Below are 27,542 nucleotides of genomic sequence, written 5' to 3' on the forward strand. Positions count from 1 at the left end.
TTTGATTTTTTTCATTAGTGTTTTGTATTCTTTCCTAATATAGATAGTATACATATTTTGCTAGATTTATACCTATTTCAAATTTGGAGGTGCTGGGTAAATGGTGTTGTGTCTTTATTTCAGATATCCTCTGTTCATTGTTGGTATGTAAGAAAGCAACTGACTTTTGTATATTAGCTTCATATCCTGCAATCTTGCTCTAGTCAACTACTATTTCCAGGAGTTTTTTTTGTTGATTATTTGGGATTTTCTACATAGGTTATGATGTCATATGTGAACAAAGTCAGTTTTATTTATTCCTTCCCATTTTGTATAGCTTTTGTTTCCTTTTCTTGTCTTATTGCATTAGGTAGGACTTCCAGTAAAATGTTGAGTAGGAGTGATGAAAGAGTACATCTTGCCTTCATTACTTTTCTTAGAAGAAAAGCATCTAGTTTCTTGCCATTAAGTATAATTTTTTTGATAAATTTTTTTATCAAGATGAGGAAATTCCCTTCTATTAATTACAGTTATTCCTAGAGCTATAAGAGTACTTAGTATATTCTAGATATAAAATCCTTTATATGTAAATCCTATACATATGATTTGCAAATATTTTCTTCCATTCTGTTTGTTGTTTTTCACTTTACAGTGTCCTTTGGAGCTCAATTTTTTTTTTTTTTGTCATTTCAGAGCCACACCCACAGCATATGGAGATTCTGGGGCTAGGGGTCTAATCGGAGCCGTAGCCACCAGCCTCCACCAGAGCCATAGCAACATGGGATTCAAGCTGCGTCTTTGACCTATACCATAGCCCACGGCAACGCCGGATCCCCAACCCACTGAGCAAGGCCAGGGATTGAACCCTAAACCTCATGGTTCCTAGTCGGATTTGTTAACCACTGAGCCACGATGGGAACTCCCTCCAAATTTTTAATTTTGAAGACCATTTTATCTGTTGTATATTTTGTCACTTATGCTAGACATCTATTGGCTAACCCAAGGCAAGGAATATTTACTTTTATAGTTTCCTCTAAGATTTTCATCATTTGTAGCTCTTTAATTTGTCTTTTATGAAGTTTTAGTTAATTTTTGTGTATACTTTAAGAGAGGGGTTCAGTTTCTAACTATCGTATGTGGATATCCAGTAGCCTCAGCACCACTTGTTGAAAAGAGTATTTTTTCCTTTCTTTGAATTTCTAATTCTTTGAATGACTATTCTGGGCCCTTGAATTTCTGCAATAATCCTAGAATTAGTTTATTAATTTAAAAAAATCTGACAGGGATTTTATAGAGAGTGTGTTGAATCTGTAGATGAATTTGGAGAGTACAGCCATCTTAATAATATTTTGTTTTCTAGTCCATGAAAATGGGACATCCTTCCATTTAATTAGGCTGTCTTTAATTTCTTTGCTCAATATTTTCTAGTTTTCCTGGTATAATTTTATGCTTACTTCATTAAATTTATTTTTAAATATTTTATTCTTTTTGATAGTATTATAAATTGAAATGCTTTATTTTTTTCCTTAGAATTTTTCATTTCTGTTTGGAGAAATACAGTTTACTTTTGCATATTTTTCTTTTACCCTCCAAACTTGCTAAACTCCTTTATTAATTCTAGAAGTTTTTTTTTTTATTTAGTAGAATTTCTATAGACAAGATCATGTCATCTGCAAATAATAAGAGTCTTCCTTCTCCCTTTCCAATCTAGATACATTTAATTTCATTTTCTTGCCTATTTTCCTCTCTATAATCTCTAGTACAATGTGAGTAGAAGTGAGAAGAGCACAAATCTTTGTCTTATTCCTGATTTTAATGGGGAAACATTTAGTCTTTCACCATTAGTATAATGTTAGCTTGAAGGTTTTTTTTTTTTTTTTAAGATGTCCTTTGTATTACTTGTCTATGGCTGCTGTAATAAATTACTATACATTGTATAGCTTAAAGCAATGGGAATATAATTCTCTCACAGGCCTGGAGGCCAGAAATCCAAAATCAGAGTGTGAGCAGGGCCATGCCTCTTCCAGAAGTGCTAGGGGAAACTCTTTTCCTTGCCTCTTCCAGCTTTTGGTAGCTGTCAGTATGCCTGGAGTTGTGGCTGATGAGAATTTTAAGTTCTTATCAACTTTCAAATATGCAATACAGTATTGTTAACTATAAGTACCATGCTGTATATTATATTCCCAGAACCAATTTGTCTTATAACTGGAAGTTTGTGCCTTTTGCCCATCTTTCACCACCTGCCATGGCCACCAATCTGTTCTCTGATCTATAAGTTCATTTACAATTTTTTTTTAGATTTTATATCTGCCCGACTTATTTCACTTAGTGTAATGCCCTCAAGGTCTCTCTGTGTTGTCGCAAATAGCAGGGTATCTTTTCTTCTTCTTCTTCTTTTTTTTTTTTTTGGGCCATGCCAAGCTTTAACCTGCTAGGCCACCAGGGAAGTGCAAGAATTTTTCTTTTTTTTCTTTTTTGTCTTTTTGCCATTTTCTTGGGCCGCTCTCGCGGCATATGGAGGTTCCCAGGCTAGGGGTTGAATCGGAGCTGTAGCCACCAGCCTACGCCAGAGCCACAGCAACTCTGGATCCGAGCCGCGTCTGCAACCTACACCACAGCTCATGGCAACGCTGGATCGTTAACCCACTGAGCAAGGGCAAGGATTGAACCTGCAACCTCATGGTTCCTAGTCGGGTTCGTTAACCACTGTGCCACGACGGGAACTCCAAGAATTTCTTTTTATTTTATTTTATTTTATTTTATTTTATTTTATTTTATTTTATTTATTTATTTATTTATTTATTTATTTATTTTTGTCTTTTTGCTATTTCTCTGGGCCGCTCCCGCGGCATATGGAGGTTCCCAGGCTAGGGGGAGAATCGGAGCTGTAGCCCCCGGCCTACGCCAGAGCCACAGCAACGCGGGATCCAAGCCCTGTCTGTGACCTACACCACAGCTCACGGCAACGCCAGATTGTTAACCCACTGAGCAAGGGCAGGGTTTGAACCCGCAACCTCATGGTTCCTCGTCGGATTCGTTAACCACTGTGCCACGACGGGAACTCCAAGAATTTCTTTTTTTTAATGGCTGAATAATATTTACCTTTCTACATATATTATTATCCATTTATGCATCGATAGACACTTTGTTGTTTCCATGTCTTAATTATTGTAAATAACGCTGCAATGAACAAGGGTACAGATACCTTTTGAGATAATTTTTCCCCTTTGAATAAATACTCAGGAATGGAATTGCTGTTAATTTGGCAGTTGTGTATTTTGAAGAACCTCTACACTGTTTTCCATAGTGGCTGCGCTCGTTAATATTTCCATCAACAGTGCACAAGCGTTCCCTTTTTTCCACATTCTCACCAGCACTTGTTACTTCTTGTCTTTTTAATAATGGCCATTCTAGGGTGTGTGTGTGTGTATGTGTGTGGCAATAGCTCCTTGTGGTTTTGAGGGGTGTGTGTGTGTGCACGCGTGTGCGTGTGTGAGGGTATCTCATTGTGGTTTTGATTTGCATTTCCTTGTTGAGAGATGTTGGCCACTTTTCCTTGTACCTGTTAGCCATCTATATGTCTTCTTTGGAAAGATGTGTGTTCAGATCCTCTCCCCATTTAAAATGTAAATAGTTTGTTTTTTCTATTGAGTTATGTACATTTTTATATGTTTTGGAAATTTTAGTTTCTCTATCCTACAGAGCCAGGCCTAGTGCTGAGAGTCCCTTATGTATTTTCCCTAGGGTTGTGTCTGAAGAGTTGAAGGTTATGTACATTCTGCAAAGGCAACAACGTTGAGCAACCTTATATGTGTGTTTGTGCATGACCTACAGAAGCTTAAGTGTGCTGTCTGCAGGCGTGTGTGTGGGGTGCTGGCTACATGAGGGAGAGATTTATAGATCATAGGGAGTATGTGTGTGCTGGTAGGGGTGAATCTGTAGGTAAAGTAGCCTGTGAAGTTCATGGGTGGGCCTCTTGGTGTAGTTCCTGAGGTGGTTAATAGAAACCTTAGCCCTCGTCTGGTTCTGTACCTGGTTGCTCTGAGCCCCTGTGTCCCTCCCTTGCCAGTCCCGTCATCGTTTTGGGTGCTCCTCTTGGTCATCATCCTGCTTGGCTATCTATGGAAGGCACTTACTTGGCTCCCACTTTCCCCATGGGAGAAAAAGCAGGTTGAAGGAGTTTCTCTTGGCAGTGAACCATTGCCTTGTGGATGTGGTAAAGTGACACTGTTCTCTTTACTCCTGTTCTTGGAATTTTTGCTCCAAGTGGTGCTAGGACTTCTCAGCTGGACTGCTGGGCTCCCACAAAGGCACTTCTGTTCGGTCTCTGAGTAGTTGATGAAATCAGTGCATCTGTGTGAAGATGAGGGCAGAAACTCTTATTCCACCTTGTTGCCATTGTCTCTCCCTGCATCCTTGAATTCTTTTAAAATAATTCACGGTATTCGAGGCCCCCCTGGACCTGCAGGTTGTTGGGTGGGGGCTGGGATGAGGCGTTCAGATTCAGATCAAGGGCAAGACTTTGAGGACCGCCCTTCTGCCGATTTGCATACGTACCTTACCAGATACCAAGGAGGAGCTGTTACTCCCAGCCCACCGGTTCCTTGGAGCAGAGCCTCCTTGCTTGCCTGCTTGCATCTCTCACAAGTGTCCTATCCTAATAAATCTATTTCTTGCCTATCAAAAAAAAAAAAAAATTCAGTGCTTTTCATATGCCATGCCATTGCTTTCTGGCCTTATTGTTTCAAATGAGAAGTCAGCTATTTATCTCATTGGGATTCTTTTATATACAAAGAACCTTCTTTCTCCTGCTGCTTTCAAAATTTTTATCTTTGGCCTTCAAAATTTTTACTATTTTATATCTGAGTGTAGCTTTTTCTATGTTTTTTTCCTACTTGATGTTTGTTGAGCTTCTTGGATATGTATGTTTTTTTATTTTTTATTTTTATTTTTGGCTTTTTTAGGGCTGCACCATGGAAGTTCCCAGGCTAGGGGTTAAATTGCAGCTGTAGCCACTGGCCTATGCCACAGCCACAGCAACGTGGGATCAGGACCACGTCTGCAACCTACACCACGGCTCAGAGCAACCCACTGGGTGAGGCCAGGTATCAAACCCGCATCCTCATGGATCCTAGTTGGGTTTGTTAACTGCTGAACCACAAAGAGGACGTCCTTAGATGTGTGTGTCATGTTTTTCATCAAATTTAGGAAGTTGTCAGTCATTATTTCTCAAAGAATTTTTTACCTCTTCCTTCTCTGCTTTAGTATTCTCAGAAAGTATATGTTGTGGCTCTAAATGGTGTTCTGTATTTCTCATAGAGTCTGTTCATTTTCATCTCTGTTTTTTGGATTGCAGAGTTTCTTTTGCTTTATCTGCTAGTTCACTGACTTTTTTCTGCTGCCTGCTGAAATGTAGTATTGAGCCTCTCTGCTAAATTCAAAAATTTCAATATACTTCAACTCCAGGTTGTCTTTTTTTTTGTTGTATCTATTTGCTGCTGTTTTTGTATTTGATAAGACATCATATTTTCCTTTACTTCTTTAAATCTTGTTTTCTTTAAATCTTTGAATATATTTATAAAAGCTGCTTTGAAGTCTTTTTTCTTCATCTGACATCTGGGTTCCCTCAAAGGTAGTTCTATTGCTGGCTTTTATTCCTGTGTGTAGGTCACACTCTCCTATTTCATTGCATGCCAACATTTTCCCTGAAAAGTAGGCATTTTAGATAATATGTTGTAGCAAATCTGAATCCCTGACTTTTCCTCCCTCTCTGGGGCTGTCGTAATTTTGTTTGTTTCGTGACTTGGCTGAACTCTTTTAGCGAAGTGTCTTTCTTTCTCCAAATGAGTCCTCCCATGTTCCTCCTCAGATGGTACAGCTACTAATTGCTGACTTGATAGTTCTGTGATTTTTCAACAATGCTCAGGGGCATAAATTGCTCCACAACCTAACTTCCATTTCAAACTTTTTCAGGGGTAGTCTTTGCCGCCAGTCTTTGAGGTTCTGACCCCTGTAAGGCACTTATTAGCTGTCTTTTTCCCTGGTTCTCTCTGATAAGCTTCTAGCTGGTCTGTGTGTTCTCCTTTAGGTATCTGTTAATTGTTTTTTTTAATTTTTTTTATTATGGTTGATTTACAATGTTCTGTCCGTTTCTTCTGTACACCTCCATTGTTCCAGAGAGTGCCACCCTGTACCAGATAAGTCAGGTTCCCTTGGGAGAGCTTTGGAGTTCTCCTTTTTAAGGCTACCTCTCCCTGTGGGAGAAAACCTCTGTGCCACTGCTTTGGAGTTATGGCTGGCGGGGCAGGGGAGGGAGTTCTGTTCTTCTTTCTGTGAGATCGCTGTGTTATGTGCAGGGGTTTGGATGGGGATGGTAAGCCTTTGCTCTTCTCAGCTTGCCACTTTTATCTTGGAACTGCTGTGCCTAAGAATTACGAGTGAAGACTTTTTGGCCCTTGTCTTCTTAGCCTGCAGGACCTAGTGCATAGCTTCCATGCTATGAGTTGGGGTAGGCAGAGGATGAGCACTCAGACCTCTCATGTTTTCTCCTTGAATAGAACTTCTGCCACCAAGAGTTAGTCTGCTGCTCCTGGTTAGATATTAATAGCCTGGACTAGGAACTGAGGGATGACAGAGCAGTCTGTTCTCCACTTCACCAGCCTGGGGTTGAACAGTCTTGCAGAGCTGATTGTGTGTGTGTAGAGAGGTGGCGGTAGTGGGAAGAATGGGTGTTGGTAATGAGTCAAATATGGACTTTTGCTGTTCTTACTGACATTTACATATTCTTGAATAAATATTTCTTCATTTGTTGTTACTCTTGGCAAAATTTTTTGAGATCTACAATGATATTTATTTAATTTATTTTTGGCTGCACCGACAGAATATGGACAGTTTCCAGGCCAGGGATCAAATCTGAGCTGCAACTCTGACCTATGTCACAGCTACGACAATGCCAAATCCTTAACCCAGTATAACTGGCTGGGGATCAAACCCATGCTGGGGCAAAGACAATGCCAAATCCTTAATCCTACTGCTCCACAGAAGGAATTTCCCCCCCTTTTTTTTTTTTTTTGTCTTTCTAGTGTTGCATCCATGGCATATGGAGGTTCCCAGGCTAGGGGTCGAATTGGAGGCGTAGGTGCCGGCCTACGCCACAGCAATGCCAGATCCCAACTTGCATCTGTGACCTGCACCACAGCTCACTAGCAATGCTGGATCCTTAACTCACCAAGCGAGGCCAGGGATCGAACTTGTGTCCTCATGGATGCTAGTCGGGTTCATTAACCACTGAGCCATGACGGGAACTCCCCCCAAATGGTTATTTTTAAAAAAATAATCTTTACCAATTGTAATTCTTTCACTGGAAATTTTGTTTATGGAACTCCTTATATTGCCATTTTCTAAGTCAGTTCCATAATCTTTAAGTATTAATTGGTATTATAATCTATGGCTTTTGAGATAGTACATATGCCTTACTATACTATACTACTGTGTTTACCTTCTGCAGTCTGATTTTTTGTTTGTACCAGTGATTTATTTATAGGATATTTATAAAGTATTAACTCACATTGTCATGAACCTTTATTATATATCAGTTCATTCAGATAAAATACAAGTGTGAGCATATATTTGTAGTATTTCTCTTAGTTACACTTTAAGTAAAAGAACATTTAATGAATTTATTTATTTTTTGGCCGTGCCTGCAGCATGCAGAACTTCTCAAGCCAAGGATCAAACCCTTGCCTCAGCAGCAACCCAAGCCACAGCAGTGACAATGCTGGATCCTTAACCTGCTGAGTCACCAGGGAACACCTGTAATAGTTTTAATGTTTCTCAAAAATGCATTGTGATTTTTAATTATACACAATATGCATATATCTCAAAAATAAGCAAGAGATTGTACATACAAATGAATACAAACTATAGGGATTCCATTTTGTCATGTACAAAGACAGCAATAGAAATGTCTGTTGTTAGAATAATGGTAATTTTTACTTTTGAGTACTTGTGTTCATTTTGTGAAAATTCATTGACTAGTCTTATAATATGTGCTCTTTTATATATGTTATATTAAAAAGTTTAAAAACATATTATGGGATCCGTATGGGTTGTATAGCTTTAACTGAACATTGTTCAGAGTAAATTTATTATATTTAACCTTTAATTTACTTCGGTATTTAAAACTGATGATAATTTGATCCTCTAGTTTAAAGGAGACTTGTTTCCTACTTTTATAAGTGAAAACAAAATTTAGAATATAAATTATTATAAAAACATTATGTTTAATATTTTGTTTCCTCAAAGCATTTTAAGGTATTGTGAGTCTCAAAATATTTTTTAAAAGTATTGAAGTTTAGAGGCCACTTATGAGTTGTCAAAAATAATAAAGTATGCTATTTTCACAATTCCAAGGAAAACAATATGCAAATTAGATCCTTTATGTAATATATATAAAATCAGGGAGGTCTTTTTATCCTTTGTAATACATTTTTAAATTTTATCCTGTAGGACTATTTTGAAAGAAAGTGGGTTTGCCAGATACCTTCATTCAGCTGTTCTTATCAATGGAGCTATGCTTATTTTTGGAGGAAATACCCATAATGACACTTCCTTGAGTAACGGTGCAAAATGTTTTTCTGCCGATTTCCTGGCATATGACATAGGTATGTATCTGTTAGGATTGTACAAAGTAGGAAATACCAGAAATTTTTCATGTAGAGATTCTCAAATACATTACTTGACAGTATGTGTATATGTCATTGTAGAGAGAGGAATTCAGTGACAGATTATGAGTGGAATTCTCTCCAATTTCAGCACAGTAGTCATTTAGGGCAGGAGAACAGGTGAACTGAGGTGAGTTAGTGGTGGAGGCAGGGGAATTGAGAAATCTGGGTTTGAATATCCTTTTTGAAGGCTTTTATGTGTTATATCCCTACATGAGCACTTTTATCTATTTTGTTTGATTTAACACTTTTGATTGTGGATAGGTAAGAGTGCTCTCACATTTACATTACAAAGAGTAGGAATGCAAGCCTTTAGATTTAGTGGGGATGAGCAAAGATGTGTGTAAATTAAACTCTCCAGATATACTTACTTGGTATAGGGAGGTGATAGAATTAGGGAAAGGAATACAGAAATAGAAAAGCTGAAGAAATAATATTTTGGGACAAAATGGAAACCCAGAGCATATCTAGAAATGGAAGTAACTAAATAAGATTCTACAGAGTTCCCTGGTGGCCTAATGGTTAAGGTATTGGTGTTGTCACGGCTGTGGCTAGGGTTCAATCCCTGACTTTAGAATTTATGCATGCTGTGGGGGTGGCCAACCCCCCCCCCCCCGCCTAAAAAAAAAAAAAACAGGGAACCTAGAAATACAGTGCAACTATACAATTCACTTAGCTTTAATTATGCTATCTATAGTGCTATCAATTTTGGTATATTTAATGAATATATTTATTGAAGTACTAAATTTAGCTACCCAGTAGACTATTGTAGAAAAATCTCTTCTCTGTATGTCTTATTTTAAATAAAACCTAGCTGATATTTAAAATATTTAGTAGTACTTAAGAGCACCTTTTATTGATTGTGTAAAGTAATATAGCAATTTTAAACTATTAAGAAGTATTTTGATAAATAAAAACAGAACAGAGAATAACATATTTAATAGATGTAAGACATATACTTTTGTTCTTAAACATCATAAAGGCATGTAATGTACTTTGGAAAATTATTTCAAGTGATAGCATATAAAGAAAATTATGACTATTAATAAGCACATTGATCTCTCAACTATTGTAAGCTTGTTTGGAAGGAAATTCCTAGTTAAAAAGTTAAGCATGCTTTTAAAACTCTGTGAGTATCTATCTGTGAGTAACCACTGAGAAGAATCCACTGTCCTTAGGATGTTTAGATCCTAAGTAATTAAATAATTACATTTTGAAGTAATAATTTGAAGTTATGATTCACGATGAAAATCAGTGTGTCTTGGCTTTTAGAAAGCTTATACATTAGTGCCCAAGATCCAGAAAAATGTGTTGAATGAAGTACTTGGATCTAGGCTGGCCTATTATCATCTGTCATTGCCAAGCTGGTGCTATCAGCATATTATTTTGGCTATGGCGATGAGACAGTAAGCTTATTTCTCTGGAGGTAGATGAATGTTTTATTTGTTTTTCTTCTAGGAAATAAAATCCTAGGAGAAGTATAGGATTTTGTTGTTATTGTTAAAAATCTATGAAGTGAGATTTTTGCACTTTTGAAAAAGATTCTTCAAAGAGCTTTTACCCAATTTCTGTTCTTTAATGAGGAAATTAATATTGAGCTATTTTGTAGCTGACATATTGGGAATTTATTTTTATTTCTTCCATATCATTCAGGATTACCATATAAAAGGTTTTATGCATCAAAAAAGTTTATCAAGGTGAAAAGCATTAGAGGGGTTAGTTTTTTGTGGAGAGAGAGGAGGAGGTGCTCAGATTTTCACGATTCTAATTGCTACTCTTTGTTAAGTGTCTTCTAAGAGGTAGGTACTATACTAAAAGTTTTATATGTGGTATCTGTAACCTTTCTAATAACCTTGTGACAAGGTATAAATAAACTCATTTTCAGGTTATTAAGCATAAGAGTGAAAGGAATTTGCCCAAAGTCCTCAGAGTGGTAGATCTAGTTTTATTTAATTCCTGAAGTGATAGTCTTTCCACTTGTCTACATTGTACTGTTTAGTTAGGTCCATTGTATGTTCTTAATTTTGACAGTAACTTACAAGACATTTTGTATTTAGTACTATTGCTTAATGCTGTAGAAAGATAGAAGCAAATATCAGTTTCATTTTTCAAGCCAATTGTTCAAATCGGAGGAAGAATAACATTTTAAACAGTATTAGATATTAACATAGGATTTTGTTTGCCCTGGGCTAACAGCAACAAACACAAAGCAACCATACAATCAACACAGGATAAAAGTGTTTTACCTTATTTGATTATTTCTACGCAGTTCCCAGTGAAATCTCCCCTCCCTCAATCTGCATTTATTCTCCTGGGTTTGTAGCATCAGATGTTGAAATGTTTTCCTGGGAAAAGTATTTTTCATGTTCTGTTTTCCTTATGGAGTATATTTTTGTGGAAATAAAATACAGGTATTGCATAATGAATCAACTAGAAAATGGATCTTTTGGGGGAGAAAAAGTCATGTTTTTAGTTTTTCTCTTTTGTATAGTACCCTAGGACTTTAATGACATATTTAACTGAACTACACCTGAAGATTTAGCTGATTGCTTTGTGTTTTATGATGTTTAAACAATAAAAATATGTATGCTAATACTAATTTTTCATTGCTCCAAAATATGCTATTTCAACCTTACTGCCACAGTAAATTTTATATAGTGAATATCATTATTCTTCTAGGACATAACCTTGCCTTCCCAGTCTCATTATGCTATACATGATAGATGTAGAAGGCACATGATGGTGATTTTCAAACATGGCTGTACCTTGGCATTCCCTTTGAAGGTTGAAGGGAGAAAAACCAGACCTGTAATCTCAGTCTCTTAGATTAGGCACTGGGTATTTATATTCGTAAAAAGCAGCTCAAGGGCGACTGATAATAGAGAAGGGCTGGTGAATAAGACTGGGTGGATGTAATGTATAGAATGATACGATACTTGGTGTTCTAGTTTATAAATACAGCTTGGAGACATTTTAAATCTGAAAACTTTATTAATATACTTTTGTTATTATTAGAGGCATTCTTATTACACCTGATTCAAGATTAAAATTATCTTCCTGGTAAAGATAGCCTCATCGTAAATAACAAAGTTAAAGTGCACTGGAAAAATATGTCTCACTGAGTTGATCTCAGGTTATTAGACATATTTCTTTCTTTCTTTCTTTCTTTTTTTTTTTTTGTCTTTTTGCTGTTTCTTGGGCCACTCCTGTGGCATATGGAGGTTCCCAGGCTAGGGGGTCGAATCAGAGCTGTAGCCGCAGGCCTACACCAGAGCCACAGCAACGCGGGATCCGAGCCGCGTCTGCAACCTACACCACAGCTCATGGCAATGCCCGATCCTTGACCCACTGAACAAGGCAAGGGATCGAACCCGCAACCTCCTGGTTCCTAGTCGGATTCGTCGACCACTGAGCCACGACGGGAACTCCATTAGACATATTTCTACTTTGAATCTGTTTGGCTGTGAAGGGTAGATAATGTCATTAAAGTTACTTTTCCAGGGTCAGTAGGTAAAAAAGAATCCAGTAATTTGTATATTTTTCACCTCTTTAGTAAACCACCAGTCTTTTGCGTGGTTTGATTGAAGATTTCAACATTTACAAGTGAGAGATTTTCCTGTTGAAACATACCTTAAAATTGAAGTAAATCTTGGGAGTTCCCGTCGTGGCGCAGTGGTTAACAAATCCGACTAGGAACCATGAGGTTTTGGGTTCGGTCCCTGCCCTTGTTCAGTGGGTTAATGATCTGGCATTGCCGTGAGCTGTGGTGTAGGTCGCAGACGCGGCTGGATCCCCCTTGCTGTGGCTCTGGCGTAGGCCGGCAGCTACAGCTCCGATTCGACCCCTAGCCTGGGAACCTCCATATGCCGGGGGAGCGGCCCAAGAAATGGCAAAAAGACAAAAAAAAAAAAAATTGAAGTAAATCTTGAAACAGTATTTCAAAATCATCAAACAGCGAATATACGATTTTCAGTCGGCCTAATGTATAATTATGATTATTTTAATTACAGATGGTAGTTATTCTTATTCAATAAGAGAATTTACCTGAGAGTTAAGGGAATATGTAAAATTCTGAAACAAGGTAAAAGACAACTCAGAGATACATTGATCATTTTTTTTTCTCAAAAATATATTAGAGTCATGAAAATGTAATTTATTGAGTTACTTTATTTTAGAATAGGGTAGGGAGTCATATTTACATCAGAAATATATTTTGCAGAAAGCAAGGCACCTAACTTCAAATCAGATCAAAATAATAAGATTTTTAATTTTTTTTTTTTTTTTTTTTTTGCTTTTTAGGGCTGCAGCCATGGCATATGGAAGTTCCCAGGCTAGGGTTTGGATTGGAGCTACAGCTACTGACCTACACCACAGCTCATGGCAATGCCAGATCCCTAACCCACTGAGTGAGGCCAGGGATCGAACCCACATCCTCATGGGTCCTAGTCGGGTTCAGTTAACTACTGAGCCACAAAAGGGAACTCAGTAGTAGAATTTTTAAAATAAATTTCCTGCACATGACAGTTTTACTTATGGTATTAGCTTCTCAATGGGCAATTATTTAAAAACAAACTCAGTAAAAAAAAACCCCTGAAAAGTACTCAATTCCATATTTATGGAAGTAATATTATTTTAATTGGTAGTGTTTAATAATCATTTTAAACACAATGAAGTTGTAGTTCGGTATACCTTTAAAAAATCCCTTGTTTATGAAACCCAGTGTACATGTTCTTGAACAATCCTGTACAGTGATACATACATACACACACACATATACAGTGCAATATATACAAACACTCAATGGATACCATTTTGTAAGGCACATAATTTCATTAAAATCCATATTCAAATTAAAATACCTAATTAATTTTTGGAACACTCCAGCTAAACTATAATAATGCATAGATACTCTTCATGTTTATAATTATTTTTATTTTCTGGAGGTAATTTGTTCCTCTCTTTGTTAATCTATATTTCTCTATGCACTTGGTTAAATTCTTAGGGCTTTCCCTTGACAATAGCAGACCTCTTGCCCTATCATCTGAAAGAACCAGTTTGTTTCTGTACCCATCAGAAAAATTCTTAAAATCATTGTATGTTTTATTCAGCGAATTTTGCCAACTGTGGATTTTTTTATGGTTTACTGTATCCTTTGCTCAAGGTGCTCTTTTTCTGTCTATAATAAACTATTGGGAAGAAGAAATCACAGTTGCTTCTTTTTAAAAAAGAGGCCAGTAATGGAAAAAGTGACCTTTCATTTTGAGAAAAGTGAGAACTACCTTTCACCGAAAGCTTCCTAAAGTATTTTGCACTTTACATATCCTTTATAATGTAATTCTAACATCTGTGTAGTGTGTATTACCATATTTGTTTTTACAGGAAGAAAATGTGATTTTGAAAGGTTAAACCCAAAGTTGCATAGGTTGTGAGATGGTGTATTCAGAATTTGAACCCAAGGTTAAGTTCAAAGTTCTTTTTTTTTTTCTTTTTTGCTTTTTTAGGGCCGCACCTGTGGCATATGGAAGTTCTCAGGCCAGGGGTCTAATCACAGCTATAGCTGCCAGCCTACGCAACAGCCACAGCAACGCTGGATCCAGATGTGCCTCTGTGACCTACACTGCAACACTGGATCCTTAACCCACTGAGCAGGGCCAGGGATTCAAACCCACATCCTCATGGATACTAGTTGGGTTTGTAACCCACTGATGCACAATGGGAACTCCTCAAAGTTCTTTTCATTCTACCACTATACTATGATATTTATGTTTTCCAGATTTAACAGGAAAACATTTAAATGATCTTTAATTGGGGAAAAGGCATGTAATATTTGGTAATGTAGACAGACACTCAAGAAAATTAGTTTTATCAATATAATCAGATTGTTAAGGTGTATTTGAATTTTATTGTGCCTCCCCCTCCCACAAATTAATCAGAAACTAGTGACATCAAGGTAGAAAATCTAGGAGTTCCTTTTGGGTTTCAGCAGGTTGAGAACCCTTCATAGTGTGCATGAGGACGAGGGTTTGATCCCTGGCCTCACTCAGTGGGTTAAGGATCCAATGTTGCTACCAGGTGCAGCATAGTTCACAGATACAGCTTGGATTCGGGGCTGCCATGGCTTGGCAATAGGCCTCAGCTGCAGCTCTTAATAACTGTTAGCCTGGGAGATTCCATATGCTGCAGGTGTGGCCATTAAAAAAAAAAAGTAGAAAAATCAGGAAGAGTAATGAACAAAGAATCTCTTTTTTAACAGATCTATAAGTATTTTGAGAGTTGTTTTGAATGAAAAATTGCTAAATAAAGATTCTTGAAATAAAATGTACACTGAAAGAAACATGTTTAAATGTCTTAACAAAACCCCTGGGGAAGAAGGCAGGGAAGACAGTCGTGAATATAGAATCAAACATCTAAGATAAAATATTAACAGAATTCAGTGGCATTTCAAAAGTATGGTAAACTGGGACCAATTTGGAATTATTCTAGGATTTCAGGTGTGGGTCATTAAAGATATAATTTATTACATTAAGACTGTTTACTGAAGCCAACACTGTATATTGTTTAAATATACAACATATGGGAGTTCCCGTCGTGGCTCAGTGGTTAACGAATACGACTAGGAACCATGAGGTTGCAGGTTCGGTCCCTGGCCTTGCTCAGTGAGTTAAGGATCTGGCATTGCTGTGGTGTAGGTTGCAGACGTGGCTCGGATCCCGTGTTGCTGTGGCTCTGGCGTAGGCTGGCAACTACAGGTCTGATTCGACCCCTAGCCTGGGAACCTCCATATGCCACAGGAAGCAGCCCTAGAAAAGGCAAAAAGACAAAACACACACACCATATATAATTGAAATGATAAAATTATTTCAGTTAAGATGGAGTGTTAAATATTGATGCCATTTTGCCTGGCAGAGGGTAAGAAGCTAAATAAACATTTTGGAGTGAATACCAGAGGACAAAATCTTGAGAGAAACTGTGGAGATGAAAGAAATAACCTAGGAAAAGTGTGTACCTTTTAAACTATGTAGAGAAATTTTTACCTGGGGAGGGGGAATCCCTGAAGTCAGCTTTTCAGGGGCAGGTGGAAACAGACATTTTTGCCAAGATCCAGAAATTTGTTTTTTTCTATACATGTATCCAACTTGTTAATAAAAGTTTTCTTTGCGTTCATCTAATTTCAAGTCTTATACCCACAACATTTGTGCTTTTTATTTTATTTTATTTTTTTGTCTTTTGATTTTTTTTTTTTTAGGGCCGCACCTGCGACATATGGAGGTTCCCAGGCTAGGGGTCGAATCAGAGTTATAGCTGCCAGCCTATGCCAGAGCCACAGCAACACCAGATCCCAGCTGCGTCTGCAACCTACACCACAGCTCACAGCAGCACTGGACCCTTAAACCACATTTGTGCTTTTTAAAACTGTATTTCAGGTATGAAACTAAGACTGACTTATGAACTGATATTTCAAATGAAATATTAAAATAATTTTTAAAATGTGTCCTTAAAGTATCAGATGTGTATTTCCATGGAAAATATGAGTATTTGTAGAAAAATTACTCAATGAACATGTACTTTTCACCTGTACTATTTTATTCATAATTAATAACATAAACCTGTCCCCTTTTGTGTGAATTTTCCTGACAGAATAGTATTCTGATTGCTAAGATTTGTGATTGAGAGAATAGTAATTCTAATTTCTTGATATTATGCTTATTGATTGTGTGGTTTGTAAATAAATCTTTAATTCCTTGTAGCACAGCTTTTTTTTTTTTTTTTGTCTTTTGTTGTTGTTATTGTTGTTGTTGTTGTTGTTGCTATTTCTTGGGCCGCTCTCGTGGCATATGGAGGTTCCCAGGCTAGGGGTCGAATCGGAGCTGTAGCCACCGGCCTACGCCAGAGCCACAGCAACGCGGGATCCAAGCCGCGTCTGCAACCTACACCATAGCTCACGGCAACGCCGAATCATTAACCCACTGAGCAAGGGCAGGGACTGAACCCGCAACCTCATGGTTCCTAGTCGGATTCATTAACCACTGCGCCACGACGGGAACTCCAGCTTTTTTTTTTTTTAACTCTGTATTTCAGAGAGTATATTTTACTTTGATCTTGATTGCTGACTGACTTTTCTGTTGGTATGGGATGGTATTTCTGTCAATTTTCATGTCAAAAACTGTAGAATTTGCTTTAGTTTGTCCAGCCTTTATGAAGTGATAATGACCCGAATGCTCTGGAAATATATTTTCTTCTTGGCATTAAAATATGATTATAGATTTGTCAGACATTAATAATGTAAGACGCTTTATAATGTAAGAGTGCAAAGAGACAATGTGTAAACAAATTATATTCATATCAAGCTTTAAGGCATTTATAACTTTTACATTTTACGGGAAAACTACCCTGTGTTTTGTAGAGAATCCTGATCAATAATGTGAAAACTTAGCAACAGAATTTATCTAGCCCAGCATTCTCTTTAGCCTTTATTCCGGAAGCTAGAAGGGGATAAGTGGAAAGTGCATTTGCTACAACTGCTCCTATGTCTTTCTCTTCCCATTCTGTTGAAAAATTCTGGCAGGTGGGCAAATATCAGCAAGCATGTATAGCTGCAAGAATTGGTTATCTCAGCTAACTTTTCATAAGCTTGCAAGTTAAAATCTCTTTTTCTTAAACAATTCTGTGAGCGAAAACAATTTGCCAGCTATTTTAAGATAATGCAGAGGAAACCTCACACTTATTGTATCAGTCAGTACGGGTTAGGTTAGACTGAGGTAACAGACAACTCCATCACAGTTTGGGTTCTCTGTAAAGCCAACTCTGAGACAGAGTTTAACGTTCAGGGTACTTGTTAGATCCTTGGCTTGAACAGCTGTGAAGGGGCGGGGAAAGAAGCAGGACTGGACGAAGGGTGGACGTAACAGCCTCAGCCACCTCCAGGGCAACTCTGGAGTTGAAATGCCCATCGGAGTTGTTCCTCATTAGGATGAAACAGGCCTCGGTCAGTCATTGCAGGAGAGTCACCCCCAGGAGGGTAGGACCTTGGGCGCGGAGGCTTTCTGTAGCTAAGGCAGTCTCTGCAGGGGCTGGCAGCTGAGAGACGTCCACTGATAGTCCTGCAGCAGGGACAACAAGTCCTTCCTTGAAGTTGTTTTCAGGCAGCGCCTTTCCATATTCATCGTGATTCAGTCTTCGAGCCACTCAGCCCACTTCTTGAAATATATTTGTTAAACTTATTTAGGATTCCTTTGGGCCTTTCTTTGTGGGAGGAGCATAGATTATTGCTCTGGCTTTTGTAGCTGGTCTCAGGGCTGCAACTGATAGTCACCTTGTCCTTTGTCCATTCTTTTATACCCCTTACCTTCAGTTAGCACCTGTTCTGGTCTCTGTGTCACACCTGCTAGCCTGACCCGGTCCCTTGCCCTTGGGTTTTTGAGCTCCTGATCATCACGTACCTTCTAGTCTGGGCTACACTGCACTTGCCTGTTTACCCTTACACTTGACAAAGGGATGCCAAGAGACACCAAAATGGATCATCTGTGGACCACATAATTCCCCTGCCCTCATTTGTAACAGCAGTCCCTCCTCCCTCTGACAGTCAGGGGCAGTCACTCTGCCAAGATACAACTTTTTTGCCTACTTGCTGGTCCCTTGACACAAGGAGCCGGAAATGCCCAAGTGGCAACTGTAGCTTACAGTTAAGGGGGACATTGCTGCTTCTTCTGCCAGCATACTTTCCCTTTGGGGAATAGGATCTCTAAACCTACAGAGCCCAGAATTACAGGATGAGAAGCACAAATACACCAACTGTGTAACTGAAACCGAGGCCACCAGGAGTGGCTTTTACTGGGTTTCTGGACCTATGTATTCTTCTTTTTGGGGACACAGCACCATTTAAAGGTCTTTAGTTCAGGTGTATCTGCATCCTGGTGTTTCAGTTGTGTCTATCCAGATCTCTCAGATTTGTGGTCTGCGATCCAGTAGATTTCACGGTCATGGGCCCACTTCTCTACCTCCTTTGTTATAAAGTTTGTCTCCTGCTTACACGGGATCCCATTCTAGTTGTTCACATACTTTGTAATTTCTAAGACAGACATGTTGGCTAAGACCCTGTGGGCAACAAAGTAAACACATATTCAAAATATATATCTATGGAGTTCCCATTGTGGTGCAGTGGAAACAAATCCAACTAAGTATCCATGAGGAAGCTGGTTTGATCCTGGCCTTGGTCAGTGCGTTAAGGATTTGGTGTTGCCATGAGCTGTGGTGTAGGTTGCAAGTGCAGCTCAGGTCTCATGTTGCTGTGGCTCTGGTGTAGGCCCACAGCTGTAGCTCTGATTTGACCTTTAGCCTGGGAACTTCCATATGCTGCAGGTGCAGCCCTAAAAAGCAAAAAATAAAAAACAAAAAAAGAAAATATGTATCTATTCTCATTAAAATGAATTGTTGGCCCATCCAGGGTGGAAGGGCCCCAATGTAATCAACTTGCCACCAAGTGTCCAATTGGTGTTCTTGGGGAATCAGAATTGATATCTTGCTATTAAGCTGGACATTTAATTGAGTAGCCTCCATCTCTGCCATGTGGCTCTTAGTTCATGTGTTCGCTCTTACATTGTTACACGATTACATTATGTTGGCTCTGAGGTGTCCTGTGATAGACACTGACTGATGTTCGCTGTCTCAATCGTTTGTTTGCTAGTTGTTTAAGGTCTCTTCCATGTTGGATGGTCTCCAGTGGCCTTTAACTTGTATCACAAAGGTCTGCACATTTCATGCTTCTTCAAGTGTATCCATCCAGATGTCTCTACTCCAGGGCCTCCTTGTCTCTGATCTTCAGTATTTCTTCTTCTAGACTCCTGACGAGCCAGCTAGGTCATTAACTACTGCTCTTGGGCCATTTTTTTTCTACACAACGTACAGGAGTCATACTGCTTGAAGACCTGCCCAGTTGGGACGCTTTTTCCTTTTCTGTTTTTCTTCCAGGACACTGCTGAGATGACATTTTGAATTGTGCCCACATATCAAGCTGACATATTTGCGTTTCCCCTTCTTGTTATCTGGGCCTAAGGGATTCCTCATGGTCATAGCTGTAAGATACAGGATGGGTGCCCGTGCAGCGGTGGTAGATGGTGTGAGGTCTGAGCTACTTGCTCATGCAGCTTGCTTGTGCGCTATGCTCTTGCTTGTACTTGATCTTGGGTACAACTTTTCTTTTATGTTCTTATGATTATTTTTAACGAAGAAAGGTCATGGTAGAAAACTCTGGATACATGGTCACTAAAAACCCATGTCAAGCACTCCATTTCTGCCAGGGCTCAATAGAGGTACAGAAATTTCCAGCAGGAATAGAGGTACAGAAATTTCCACTGCAGATGGCATGGGATTTGACATGTGCATAGAGTCTGATTTGGAATTCTTTCACAGGGATTTTCTATATTATTCCACATGGTAGTTTTTCCAACAGTGACTCCAACCAATAACTGTAGTATCTACTCTGGATCATGTGGCCCTAGTGCAGGGCTGTTTGCAGTGTTGCCTGGACCTACAGCAAAGTTATTTTCTGGTGTGCACTCAGAGTTGGCAGCCTTTGATATTTTCTAGTTTATGTGTTGGAATAGTATTCCAAGGCGTGGGAATATATTCTGCCTTCAGAACCCCCAAAGACCTACCAGATGGTTTGCTTTCATCTTTGTAATGGGAGTTGCAAGATGTAATAATTGGTGTTTCAGTGCAGGTGAGCTGATTCAGAATGCTCTTGACCAGTATTCTTCTAAATAGTTTACTAATATGAAAGGTCTCTGAATCTTTGTAGGTTTTATCTTCCACCATTTGAAGCATATATGTCTTTAACAAGGCTTCTGTTGCAATAGGCATTCTTATTCATCTAGCGCTGTTAGGATGCTGCCATTGGGAGTTCCTGTCATGGCGCGGCGGAAATGAATCTGACTAGGAACGATGACTAGGCCTCGCTCAGTGGGTTAAGGATCCAGCTTTGCCATGATCTGTGGTGTAGATTGCAGACGCGGCTCAGATCTGGTGTGGCTGTGGCTGTGGCATAGGCTGGCAGCTGTGGCTTCTATTGGACCCCTAGCCTGGGAGCCTCCATATGCCGCAGGTGAGACCCTAAAAAGACAAAAATGATGGAAAAAAAAGAAAAGAAAAGAAAGAAAAAAGAATGATGCCATTAATGTAGTGGAACAATGAGATATTCTGCAAGCTGTCTGGACCAAATGGTGTTCTGTGTTATGACAAAAGTTAATATAATCCCAAGACAAAATTGTGAGTGTATACCATTTTCCATTCCATGTGAATGCATACTGTTTTTGGTCCTATTCTCTGATAGGGTTAGCAGAGAACACATTTGCCAAGTCGTGGTCATGTTACTCTGCTCTAACAAAGATGCACATCTCGAACGGGCTACTGCTTGGTAGTAGGCTATGGTCATCCAGGCTTTGTTTACTGTACAGAGGCCAGATTAGTAATTTAAATGATTTGATGGGATCTTTTATTCTAGGATTCTTTAGATTCTTTAGGATAATACTAATTTCTGCCATTCACTCTATCTAAATGTAACATTATTTAAAAATTTATTATATTATATAGGGGTAGGAGTTTCAGAGGCTTCTGCATGATTTTTTTCCACTGTAGTAGCCATGGAGCCAGTGTAGGGGTGATGCTGCTGGCCAAGAATGTCTATTCCAGTGATAAATATAGGGACTTAGGACATGACCCCTACGTAGGTCCACAAACCCAATGACTCATTTTGAGCAGATCCTTGGCCAGCATGCCATTAATTTCCTCATCCCCCTATTATCCCTATTATAAAGAGAGGTCATGACGTGTCAGTGTCAGCTCGGACCTGTGTCCACCAGTGTTTGAAATGTTTGTTGTTGCTTTTTTCTCTGGGCTAGAGTTACCCAGTGAAGTGGCCATTGGTTCATTTGAGGAAATACACTATTACCATGTACACTTGTGGTGGTCCCCTTCCTTCTGGGCCCTGGAATTTTAAATGTATCAGCTCTGGATTGAAAAAGTGGCTCAAGTCAAAAATTGAGCAATGAATCATGACTTTTTGTTGCAGCATCTGCCATCAGCCTTCTGATTATTTATCCTTGATTTCTTCTGATGATATAAGTTGGGTGTTACCCTTATTGGCTGCCCATCTAATTTACCTCTAGAGATGTTGTGTTCTATTAAACATCTCTATAATTCTCAGTAGGTCAGTACCCCTGACTGACACTTTGACCTTGCTACTTATTACAATAATTATACTCTACTTGGATTGGATTCTGATAGTTAAGTGTCACCAGCTGGACTCTATCTTCCTCTTGCCTCAAACACAGATCTCATTCTGTTACAGTTTTTCATACCATCGGCTTGAGCCTGTGGAGGAGAGGCACCACATTCTTGGTGATGCTAATATTCCTCTTAGCATCACTTTCTTCCTGGCTTCTGTAAATGACATACCTTCTGTCCCATTCTGTGGGTATAACGACCTGGCGGGTTTTCTGGTGTTGCATACTATATCATGATAGAAAACTCTTGAGTACATGGTCACTTAGTTTTCCATATCAAGCATTCCGTTTCTGCCGGAGCTCCGTAACATGACAGGAATAGAGGTATACACATTTCCACCACAGATGGCATTGCCTTCAGCAGGTGTGTAAGGTCTGCATTGGGATTCTTTGCCACGGGCTCTCTATATATTCCACATGCTCCTTTTTCCAACAGTGACATCACCACATTTTTAGACTTTTAACCCCTGCTTTCAGTGTTTGATATGGCTGTTCTGGCATTTTGACCTTATCACAGGCTATTTTTCCATATTTCTGGGAGACATCTTCCCCTTCCATCTTTATAGAAATATAATTGATAAAATTATGTATTCTGATGATGATACGCATATACATTGTGAAATTAGTGCATCCATCATCGCTATACACACACACATACACACACCACACAGAGCATTGAAGTTCTATTCTCTTAGCAAATTTCAATTGTACAGTTGTGGGTTATCAACTATAGTCACCATGTTATATATTAGATCTTCGGACCTTATTCGTCTTATAGCTGAAAGTTTGTACCCTTTCATCATCTTCTCCCTATTTCTCCCACCCTTGCCAATCACGTTTTTACTCTGTTTCTGTGAGTTTGACTTTTTTTTTTGGTCTTTTTTTCTAGGGCCACACTCATGGCATATGGAGGTTTCCCAGGCTAGGGGTCGAATCGGAGCTGTAGCTGCTGGCCTACACCACATCCACAGCAACGTGGGATCTGAGCCATGTTTGCAACCTACACCACAGCTCATGGCAATGCCAGATCCTTAACCCACTGAGTGAGGCCCAGGATCGAACCTGAGTCCTCGTGGGTACTAGTCAGGTTCGTTAACCACTGAGCCATGATAGGAACTCCTGGGAATGCAGAACTTGAAGAGATTATCAAGGGCATCAACTCACATGTCCCCAGACTATATGTCAGGGACTTACTATTTTTTTTCTATCAGGACCTTGACTTTGGAATAGCAGACCATCTCTAACTGGCAGACCTATATTTGGGAACCTATATATATATGGCACTAAGGAGGCCCTGTGGCTTTCCCACTCTTTTGTTATCTTTTTCTAGAGGTCAGTGAGACTAAGCAGTGGACGTGAATTCCACTATATTAATAGTTAACATTTTCCCCCAGGTTTTTCAAACATTTGATTCTTTACACCTCTTATCGTTCATTGGCATACCTTCCTAATTTACCTCTAGTTAAAGTTTTAACAACTGGATGGCTACCTTGTGCCAGGTGGTGCTCCACCTACCACCAATGTTAGCCTTCTTCACTGCTAGCCTTGCAGTCTGTGATTCAGCCCCCAAACTCCATCTTTTTTCCTGCTTTATTGTTCCAGTCCTGGCACCAACTGTCATAGGTTGGGTTCTCTGGGAAGCACCTTCTGTGATAGAGTTTGGCATTCATGATGTTCATTGCCATTCATCATTCCTTATGTACTCTTAAGATCAATGTCTTTGAAAGAGGTGAGGGAGGCAGCAGGATTGGCAAAGGGAAAAGCTGAGTTGTGATGTTGGACAGAGAGCCTTAGGCAACCCCATAAGGATCTCTGGAGAGAAAGTCTTGGTCAGGGTTGTCCTGGGTTGGTCTGAAATGGTAGGGTCTCTAAAATCCTACCTTTATCAACCATTGCATATAGATCATCTGTGGAAAATACGGCCTTGAATGGAGTGGTCCTCGGCTCCTGAGACCATTCTTGAAGTAGCTGGTAGCAGATGACTATTCACGGATAGCATTCTCAGCAACACATGCAATAGTTTCTACCTTGAGTGATGGTCTGGGCAGCACATATTTAGCACAAATTTTCAAACTTCAGGGGGTAACCACCAATAAAAGTTCACTTTTTACTCATGATACATGTCTTGTGTTGGTAGGGAGGGCACATTTGCTCATTGTCATCACTTAGGGGCCAAGGCTAGAGTGCCTCTTCTTTCATTGATAATTAAACAGTTGCATCACTTTACCTTGCATTTCATTGACTAAAATAAGTCACAACTTCCAAGGAGCATGGGAGTGTAATTTTGCTGTAGGACTTAAGGAAGAGAACTGAAATACGTGTGGAGCAGCACCAGCGTCTACCACAAATAATGTGATCCTTTTAAAACCTTTAGTGTCAGGTGATGTACTGGAAATAGTGATAAAGCTTTCGGCTCCTACTACCACATATGTTAATAAGGCAAAGGACTTCTAGAAGTGGAAATTGTGTTGTATTATTTGTCTGAATTAATTACTGTCACGTACAATTACATTTTTATTACAGTACTATAATGTTTCTCTTCCGCAGAGACTTGTGTACTTTTAAGAAAAACCAATATTACCGATTTTTTTTCCCTGAAGTTAATGTTTATATCAAAAAGGAAATTTTGATGGCTCGATGAGGTAGTATAATGTAGTAAGCAGTTAAGGAGATCTGTGTTTTTTTTCTTTTTTGAGCCACACCTATGGCATATGGAAGTTCCCAGACCAGGGGCCAAATTGGAGCTGCAGCTGCCAGCCTATGCCACAGCCACAGCAATGCGACCTACACCACAGCTCATAGCAACATTGGACCCTTAACTCACCGAGCAGGGCCAGGACTCAAACCTGTGTCCTCATGGCTACTAGTCGGGTTTGTTACTGCTGAGCCACAGTGGGAACTTCAGAGATCTGGTTTTGATTTGACCTGGTTGTTTAATGACCTTAAGGAAGTTACCTAACTTTTGAAGACTCTCTTCCTTGTTTATAACATGGTGACAAAAACATTTACTTCTCAACATTTTTTGAGAATTAAGTATTACATAGCATTAATAAACAATTTGCATGTTATTTGTATTAGGTGAAAGGTCATGGCTTCTTATTTTAGGTATCTTTACCAATTTAAAAAGACAAAAGGTTTGATGATTTCTTCAGGTAATTTTTTATAGTATTACAGTAATTAAAAATGTAAAGGCAACTGTGTGCTTTTTATTTGGGGGGCTTCTATAGCACTCTTCATATATCTCTTTTAATATTTATCTTTTTGTTATTCTTTGAAGATAGGAACTCATTCAACTTTATATTCATAATGTCATTGTGTCATTGGATCTTCAGTCTAAGTTGAATTATTTAAATAGTGATGATCCTTTTTCCTGGGTCTTACTGAAATCTATAAACTCAAATTTCATATATTTCCCCTCATTCTTAGTTAAGAACAGTTGATGACTTTCTAGCCCTCCTTTCTTTAGAAACAGCTGAGTAATTTTATCTTTTACTCTTGGTACTATTTTTCAAGACAGTATTATTAAAAAAAATATGGCTTGGAAAACATTCCAGAGATAACTCCCTGATATTTAGCATGGTTACTGAACGGATATTCTGTTTTTAATACAGAAAGCAAATACAGTATTACCTTAATAGAAAGAAACTCATTAAAATGAACAAAATCTTGCAAGTGCTTTTGAGTTTTGAGCTTTGCTCATTCATGTTAGACATGTGATTTGATGGGTAGACCTGTCATCTGATGAGTTAAATTGCACATTTTTGGACAAATACCTGGTACAGTAGTTCCTCAGACACCTTGCAAGACTCCCGGTAGATGCCTGAAACCGTGGATAGTACTGAATCCTATATACTATATTTTCCTATACATACATACCTATGATAAAGTTCAATTTAAAAAATCAGGCACAAAAAGAGATCAACAATAATAATTAATAATAAGCTAGAAAAATTATAATATATCGTGATAGAAGTTATATGAATGTGGTCTCTCAAAATGTCTTATTGTGCAGATTTAATGTGTTTTGTAGCTTTAAGCACATATCGTGCATTGTGGTGGTAATTTTTACTGCTTGAAGTACAATGGTAAAACTAGCAAAAGTTCTTTTTCCTTCATAATTTCGCAGACAGAAGTTTCATTCTTATAATAGATTTTAGCAACCACAGCGTATGATTTTTTTTTTTTCTCCTTAAGCTGAAAGCTCTCACATATTCTCTTAAAAGAAATACTTTATGGCTTCTCTTTGGCATATCCAAATTGCCAGCATCACTACCCTTGTTTTCTGGGGCTTTTATTAAGTGAAATAAGGGTTACTTGAACACAAGCACTATCATACCATTACAGTTGATCTGATAACCAACAGGTAATAAGTGATTAATGGACAAGATACTCTGGACAAAGGGATGATTCATGTCCTGAGCAGGACAGAGCAGGAGGGCATGAGATTTCATCATACTACTCAGAATGGCATGCAATTTAAAACTTACGAATTATTTATTTCTGTAATTTTCCATTTAATAGTCTTGGATTGCAGTTGAGCATGGGTGACCGAAACCACAGAAAGTAGAAGCTCAGATGGAGGGACTGCTGTACTCTTTCCATTTCTTTAGGGCTTGATTGGGAGTTTTTATCGTTCGTACTTTAAAGAATTGGGAACCTCCATATGCTGCAGGTGCAGCCCTAAAATGAAAAACAAATTGGAATTATTAAGAACTTCTGAAAATAGGGGTACTGGTGGCACTGAGAACTGAAAATTTGACTAGTAATTCATACAATTAGCTATTAACTTTTGTTTCCTCAACTTGAGCACTTGAGTGTCTGCCCCTCTACTACTCTGCTGGAAGACAAAGGTTTACTCTTTGTAGATGTCGATGCTATACTTAAGGTTACCAGAATAGGGCTGAGGGTCTAAGTACTATTTTGGAAACAGTGGGATTAAGTGAATTATATGTACTTAAGAATGAAACCTCTAGCTCCTTTCTTCCATTTAGGTCCAGAATATTTTCAGCCAGGTTTATAGCTTCTAGGCAGGAGATGAGAGGATTTACCTGAAGGAAACTGACCAGCCCAGAAGAAAGTGTGGCCTTGGAGATCTCCCACTGAGGAGTTCCTGTCATGGCTCAGTGGAAACAAATTTGACTTGTATCCATGAGGACACAGGTTCAATCCCTGGATCCCTGGCCTCACTCAGTGGGTTAAGGATCCTGCATTGCTGTGAGCTGTGGTATAGGTTGCAGACATGGCTTGGAATCCGTGTTGCTGTGGCTGTGGTGAAGGCCTGCAGCTATGCTTCCAGTTTGACCCCTTGCTTTCCAAGTTAGAATTCTAAGCACCATCGAAGAATCATGTAAGTGTTACAGTGGAATAAAAATCACGTTTAGAATTGCAGGGTCTCAAAAATTTACTTCCATTGAACACTTTCTCTGGGAGCTATAGAATTATGTCTCCTACTGATATATGAGGTTAAATAAATTAAAAAAAAACTGATGAAAATGAAAGTCTACGAAATAGAAAGTATATCAGAGGGGAGATGCGAAGGGAGTCCTTAGGATGGTGCTGC

The 27,542-nt window shown here is 38.8% G+C and overlaps 1 protein-coding gene across 2 annotated transcripts in view; it reads left to right on the forward strand.

Moving 5' to 3' along the window:
* Window positions 1-27,542, forward strand: part of ATRNL1 (attractin like 1) — a 765,538-nt gene that overhangs the window by 116,610 nt on the left and 621,386 nt on the right. For both annotated transcript variants that reach the window (XM_047760605.1, XM_047760606.1), the window contains exon 10: window positions 8,488-8,642. In XM_047760605.1, the coding sequence (XP_047616561.1) occupies window positions 8,488-8,642 (155 nt within the window). The remainder of the gene's footprint in view (window positions 1-8,487; window positions 8,643-27,542) is intronic.

Source organism: Phacochoerus africanus, chromosome 15, assembly GCF_016906955.1.
Source record: "Phacochoerus africanus isolate WHEZ1 chromosome 15, ROS_Pafr_v1, whole genome shotgun sequence".
Classification (NCBI taxonomy): Eukaryota; Metazoa; Chordata; class Mammalia; order Artiodactyla; family Suidae; genus Phacochoerus; species Phacochoerus africanus.